This window comes from Octopus bimaculoides, chromosome 4 (assembly GCF_046866305.1).
Source record: "Octopus bimaculoides isolate indiv1 chromosome 4, ASM4686630v1, whole genome shotgun sequence".
Lineage (NCBI taxonomy): Eukaryota > Metazoa > Mollusca > Cephalopoda > Octopoda > Octopodidae > Octopus > Octopus bimaculoides.
The window spans coordinates 99026664-99034163 of NC_142931.1; the positions used below are offsets into that span (position 1 = coordinate 99026664).

Below are 7500 nucleotides of genomic sequence, written 5' to 3' on the forward strand. Positions count from 1 at the left end.
ATATCCCCTGGCTGCTCAGATACTTCAGACTACCCCTGAAATATTGAAGCAATCCTATCATTTGCATATATATATATATATATATATATATATATATATATATATATATATATATATATTAAAAAACATTATGGGAAATAAACAAATAACATAACGTATACTGAATGTAAAAATGAACGGGAGACAAAGTGAAGGTCCGTAATTCGTCATCATTTGTCGACCAATTGGCAACATACACTTTCACACCTTTAATGACATGCCCAGTCCTCCATTTAACGGGTGTTGGCTGCAAACGGATCGCCTAACCATCGGAACGCATCCTTTCCACAGCTTGGAGATGGTAGGGTCGGGACAAGGAACGACGGTCAGGCGGTAGTATATGACGGACGCGATGTACGTGTTCGCCACATCCACCCGACCTTTTAGGGACAGCTTCCTCTCGGCCCATTGCCGGGCTAGAGTGGCCACCCTTCTCGTTATCTCGTCCCAGTTCTTCTCCGTTTGGATGTCCGGACCAAACCAGACCCCGAGCAACTCAACCGGACCGTCAGTCCAACGTCCCACGACGAAGGCGCTGCTTGACGGCATGGGCTTGCTCCTCCAGGTGCCGAACCGCAAGCCCACTGACTTATCCCGGTTGATTTTTGCTCCCGTTACCGCTTCGTAGTCTTTCAGTGTCTCGCCGACAAGCTCAATGTGCTTTTGGCTAGACACTATGACGGTGACGTCCTCCGCGTATGCCGACACGCTCGTCCCGCATCCCAACTCTCGCGGGATGCCCCTCAGCGTCGCCAGCTTCCGCAGTAGTGGCTCGAGAATCAATACGTACAAGAGCGACGTGAGGAGGCATCCCTAACGGACCGAACGTGCAATGCCGAAGGGTCTTGATAGGTGCCCATTGACGCGAACTACCGAACGGATGCCTGTGTACAAGGCAGCCATCCAGCCGCGGAAAATGGGACCGAAGCCGGCTGCCATGAGGACAGCCTCCAAGTATTGATGGTCTACCCTATCGAAAGCTTTCGATTGATCTAAATTGATCAGGGCCCCACCCATGCCAGGTTCCTTAACTACCCTCTCTATGATGTAGCGCATCAGATGGAGGTTGTCATGGATGCTCCTGCCCGGCACGGCGCACGTTTGCGCCTTGCCGATCAGTTTCTCGATAACAAGCGTCAACCGCTTGGCTAACTCCTTGGCCAAAATTTTCAGGTTTGCATTGAGCAGAGTGATAGGCCTAAAGTTATCTATGACGTACCCCTTGTTTAGATCTTTCTTCAGCAGCGTTACGGCTCCTCGGCTCACAAAACCGGGAATGCTCCCGTTCTGCTGCCAGTTGCAGCACACCGCCACCAAGACGTCTCCAAACAAGTCTGGCATACAATTGTAAAGCTCGTAGGGCAGACCATCCAAACCCGGAGATTTGTCCCTCGAGCATCCCGCCATCGCGTCCCTCACTTCCGCCGCCGTGATGGCACCTTCGCAGCACTCCGCCTCTCTTGCCGAGAGTCGTGGCAGGCTGTGCAGGTAGGCACTGAAGTCCACCCTACGTTCTCGCTCGCCACTCGTCCCAAACAGTCGAGTAAAGTGCCGCTGAAAAGCCTCACACATTTTACTTGGCTCGAGCAGTTCGCGCCCCTGTTCGTCCACCAGAGACCGAATGGTGGCTCTGTTGCCCTGTTGCGCCTCCGCCACCCGGGCCTCTCGCGCGGCTCCAACACCTTCGTTCCTTAGAGCACGCATCCTAGCCCTGACAACGCACTCTTCGTGTTTGGCGTTGAAGTGTTGGTCTAGGGCCAACTGCGCTGCCAAAACGTCGGATGCGATGCCACTTCTAATTGCCTCTTCTAGTTTCTTAACTAGCTCACCCTCTACTCTGTTTCTGTCTATGGCTAGTGCTTTGCTATACCTAACCGCTTCTGCTTTTATTGCTCTCTTGAGGGCAAACCACCATTTGTTATGGCTCCCGTCAAAGCCCTCTTTACTAACGTGCTAATCCGGTCTCTGAAAACCTGTCTCGACGGGAAAGACGCGTTTAGTTTCTAGTAACCGGGTCCCTGCCTATGTGTCTTATCTAAGTCTAGCGTACACTTCACAAGTTTGTGATCCGTGTAGCTGACTATGTGAAATTGTGGACACCCTATGTGTTGATGGCAGTGAGCATTGTGTGTGTGTTCACTTTTGGGGTTTTGTTGTTTGTGTTGTTGTTGTTGTGTGTGCTTGTGTTGGTGTCTGGAGTGTTTTCGGGAGTTGTGTATCTCCCTGCTTTGTTGGTGTTTGCATTTCCTTGTTTGCTCCTCTTCCTCCTTCCTTTTTGGGCTATTTGCCATTCCTCATTACTTTCGTCTTCCAACGATAGTTCTGAGGAATCGGAAGGGGGTAGGGGAAAATTGTGAGCGTCTGTTTGTGTTTGTGTGAGTGGTTGTGTTGCTGTTTTTGTTGGTGTTGGTTGCTTGTTATTTGTGTGAGGTGTATGTGATGTGGGGGAGGGGGAGACAATCTTGGAATTTTCTTTTTTTTCTCCTGCTTCCTCACTTGTTGTTTTTGCAGTTGCTGTTGTCTTCTCAGTTGTCCGTGTTGCTTGTATTTCTCTTGTTTTGATTGTTGATGGTGGTGTTGGTAGTAGGGGTTTTTTCGTGGGTTTTGGTGGTTGCCCTTGTTGCTTTTTTTGGTTGGTGGCGGTTGGGCAACTGTCCTTGAGGTGTGCCTCGCTGCCGCATACATAACAACGTGACCGCCTTCCTTCCACCACTACATATAACTTGCGGTCCTTTGCCAGTTGGATGTGTGCGGGGATCTTTTGGCACTCCTCTTCAGTGATGTGGAGGAGGACTTCGATTTTTTTTCCTCCTTCCCAGTTTTTCTCCTCTGCAGTAGCAATTTCTAATATATTTGCCTCCTCCATTTCGAGGCATATAGCACCTATTATCCACTGCGTCTCCGCTTGTGAAGGGATGTTCTTTACTGTCACCTTCGTCACTCTCTGTCCAAGATAACTCGGTATCATCACCAAGTCATCTGTGTGGAGAGAGAGTGTCGAAAATTTCTTCGCTAACTCTTCGCTCTGAAAGCGTACTTGGACCGTGGCCAACTTGCGGCCCCAAGTAACATGGTTTTGAAAGGGCCATATGAGCTTGAGACAAATTTCAATTTTTTTGGTGGAGAAATTCTCCGGTCGCTTGGTTTTCGTGTTGATCAGTCTGTATGATATGTGCTTCTTGTTTGTGCTTTCGATGATTTCTTTTGGTATGTGTATTTGTACAGTGTCACCTTCTTTCGTGAGAAGGGATTTTGTATCATTGATTTGTTTTTGGGTGAATGTTAATATTGTTCTTTTTTCTTTTGTTGCATCGGCAAAATTTGTTTTTGTGGTGCTGGCAGATATGTTGTTTGTGGCGTTTGTGGTGTTGTTTATCTTGTTCATCTTGTAGTTTTTGATGGTGGTGTTGACAGTGGTGTTGGTACTCCCAGGTTCAAAGGTGGTGGTAGTGGCAGCAGAGTTTGTCGAAGTAGTGGTGGTGTTGAAGGCCGGTGTCCTGTTGTTGTTGTTGTTGTTGTCACTGGTGGTAGCAGTGGTGAAGACAGTGGTCGTGTTAGCAAGGACATTTGAGTCGTTGTCGTTGTTGTTGTTGTTGTTGTTGTTGTTGTTGTCTTTGTCGTTGTTGTTGTTATTGTCACTGGTGACGATGGCAAGCAAGACTGCTGTGGCAGCAGAGCTTTTACACGTGATGGTGGTAGTGGTAGTGGTTGAGGCAGCAACAGTAGACTCAGAGTCATTGCTCTTCTCCACCACCTGTCTGCGTTCATGCGGAACGGCATTAAGTTCTCTCGCCTCTGGCATTAGGGGCGGGAAATCGGCCTCGTTGAATACCTTAGCCATATTTGTTTTACAGAATATGGCTAGGATCGAGGGAGATGTTTTTGAATTTTTGGAAATAAGGCTCTAAATAGAGCTATTTCCAATTTGAAAAATATATGTTCACGAAGTATTTTGTGTTATACACAACTTATACAAAAATTAAAAAACAAAATAGGTATTTTAACAGGTGAAAAATGCAACTTATATGGGAGCCGATTTGTCTAGCGTCCGTCCATATGGATAGATAGATAGATAGATAGATAGATAGATAGATAGATAGATAGACATATCGATACATATCTATACATACATGTATAGATATGTGTAAAATGCAAATCGTGGATTGAATTTTTATCTATGTCTATCGAATGAAACGAATTTAGGAACTGAAATCAAATGTTATTCAAACATAATCTGCTTCGGTCAAATATCTCTATCTAATAAAATAAATAAATAAAACAGATTTTGAAATTGAAATAAAATGTTACCCAAAATGTGGAGGGTTGTTTTCCTTATCGCGGTTGCCACTGACTTGCGCGGATGCGTGCGTCCACAAACAACGTGCTTTTGTCATGGTAACAAGCTGTTAATGCCTTGCTGTCTGTTGATAGGCTAAAAGTACCCAAATCTTGAAATTTTAATTTCAAATAACATCAGAGTCTTAATTTACGAGATAGCGTAATTACATGAGAATAATCAAAATTGAGAACTGCAACGATACACCAAAATTGAAAACGATCTGAGCAAAATTAAAGGGGCTAATTTTGTGAGTGAAACAGAGAAGATCCGAATTGCCTATAACAGTCCATTTTTATCAAATTCTTCTTCGTGTATTGTATACATTTTATCTTATATTTCTTTTGTGCTTATAAACCGCATTTATCATGAACCAGTAACAAAAACTGGAAGCTGCTCGCGCAAGAATGAGGCTCTACAGACGGAGGATAAGGGAAAATCAGAGGCAGGAAATCCTAGAGAGACAGGCAACACCAGCAGCTGAGACGAGCATCAATAGAGGGTGAACAACGCGAGGAACACCTGCAGCAAGATAGGAAGGGACAACAAATAAGATGAGAAAATATGAATGAGAAACAGCATACACAGTACCAGAAGCAGCAGAGACACTTATCTCAGCAAAAGAGAGACAATATGAATGAGGAACAGCGTGTACAGTACCACGAGCAGCAGAGAAACTTATTTCAGCAAAGGGTAGGGAACATGAATCAACATGACAGGGTTACTTATGTGTGCGTGTGTAAGGCACTGCCCAAGGGCTTATGACGGACGAATGTAAAATACGAACATCGCTGCTGGTTAGCTAGTTAGCTGGTCGGTAGTGAAGTCGATTTCCGGTTAGGTGGGACTTCTCCGAAGCACGAGTTCACCGACGTCTCTCACCTTCATGTGTTTAATTAAATGTAACAAAATAAATCTTTCACCCACACACTCTGGTTCCCCGTCGATTTCTTTTTTGTAAAGCTTAACTAAAGCTATAAATGTAAGATCCAATGATTGATGTGTATAAAGAAAGTGAGCTTGAAGCAATCCGTAGAAAATATAAAAGAAAAACTGTCAGGAACACTCGCACACATATATATGTCTCGTATATATTGTCCTCCAAGTCAGCTAAATTTTTCACAACGAAAATTTTACTCTTTAAGCTTTGCATTTCCATTCCCTGATTACCTATATTTTTGAGTTGTTCCTGAAGATAAGGACACATGGAAAATTCGATAAATTTAGTCCGACGACGCTATATATGTACACACACACTCACACATGCACACACACATACATACACACATACATATGCATATACGTTGACTTAATAATATAAAGGGGCAAATGGTTGACTTCAGTTGGGAGAATGGAAACTAAAATAACTTAGGCATTAGATTACTGTCGAAGAACTGAACGATGGAAGAATCTAGAGAAACCAAAGAGAGAAGATAATTGATATCTACACCAACTGATATCAAAATGTTTATGCTGAATAACATGCAAAGTTGTGTGTGGGACATGAAGGCATGGATATGCACGATCACCAACTTTTGTAGGCATAGCAAATGAAAAGACAGAGGAAGACACAAGACGATATAGAAAATGCTCTTCACCTTGCTCAAAGGGACAACAGGTCAATAATGTAAACAACTACCCTATGAGTTTTATACGCTAACTACATCTTCAGTTATGTACAATACATAACTAGTGTAAACAGTATATATAGAAGTATATCAATATCATATTAACGATAAGGTCTACAAAAGACCATCACTAATGTCAGGAAAGACACTGAAGTAAATGATGAACAATTTCGGAGATACTGTTCCCACACAGAGACATCCAATGGATATTGAAGAAATGTTAGGTATATTGAATATATGTTAGTTCCTGAGGAAATGTTAGTTATGATCTATACTCTATGTAAAGTTGTCTGGATAGATCGTAAAAGAAAAAATCCAGAAGAGTTGAATTATATTTAAGAAAGAATAGTTTTAGTTAATAATCTCAGTACAGGAGAAAAATAATGATTGAACCCTGGTTCAGTGTGTTCATAGAAAAAAAAATGTAATTATTGAGAAAAGAAGGAATTCTAAACTAGCAGCCAATAATTGGAATAATTTGTGAATTTGTGTCTGTGTAGTCACGCAGTCCCAACAAAAAAAAAGAAGAAGAAATGATTACCTACAAACTGATAGGGAAGAGTGTAGAGATTGAATCAAGAGTATATGGTACAAATCATGAAGGCAAAGTAAAAAATGTCTGAAAGAAAATATATCCTAGAATTCTGTTTCAGAAGATGGTGTTAGGCACAATTAAAGTTGATATAAAAGTGTTCAGTTAAAAAACTGTTACACAAAAACAACATTCCTTAAAAATGAAATTGTTGTCTTTGATTTAATTGTGGAAAGACACTTGTACCTAAACTAAATTATTCTCTTCGAGTTGGGCGTGAGTTTTTAATGTCCGGCAGTGTTTGAATAAATGTTCTCAGGAGTTGTATGAAAACTGGAAGAGAGTCATTTGCCTATCCTCGTATAAGCGTATTGTATACTTCAATAATTAATTTATAACTGCTTAACTGTTTGTGAGCACGTTAAGTAACACGTGAGTTTAACATCATTTATTATTGAATGCATTTGTAAAACATAATAGCAAGGGAAAAGATCCACCCATTTTTAAATAGATTACTTTGGGTGGTGGGTAGATATGTTAATTTTAAATATTGAATTGATGTGAATAATTCAGCTTGATCATTTGTTGATTTCCTTTTATTCATGCAATTGATCACGTTTATTAAGCATTATAAAAAGAGTTTTTCTGAGACGTTTGTCAAACTTGTCCTTGTTTCGGAAAACAACTGTCACCAAACTCTAGAAGGCTGAAAGAAACTGTCCGTCATGCTGTACCAGTTGTTACTAGTGATAATAGCTCTTTCATGTGTGAACAGCTACAACTGTAAGTAAATTATACTGCTCTACATTGTTCATTTATGGTACTTTCTAGTTAGTTATTTTGTTAAATTTATCAACAGTTGGGTTAATGGAATTTACTTAAAATCGCCAACACGATATCTCTCTATGTCTCTCTCTCTCTCTCTTTCTCTCTCTCTCTCTTCCTCTCTCTCTCTTTCTCTCTCT

General features: G+C 41.9%; 1 protein-coding gene across 1 annotated transcript in view; it reads left to right on the forward strand.

Moving 5' to 3' along the window:
* Positions 1-7194: 7194 nt before the first annotated feature.
* LOC149136170 (uncharacterized) overlaps positions 7195-7500 on the forward strand; it is a 6248-nt gene continuing 5942 nt past the window's right edge. Inside the window, exon 1 of the mRNA XM_089351082.1 lies at positions 7195-7318. Coding sequence (XP_089207208.1) covers positions 7261-7318 — 58 coding nt within the window. The 5' untranslated portion in view covers positions 7195-7260. The remainder of the gene's footprint in view (positions 7319-7500) is intronic.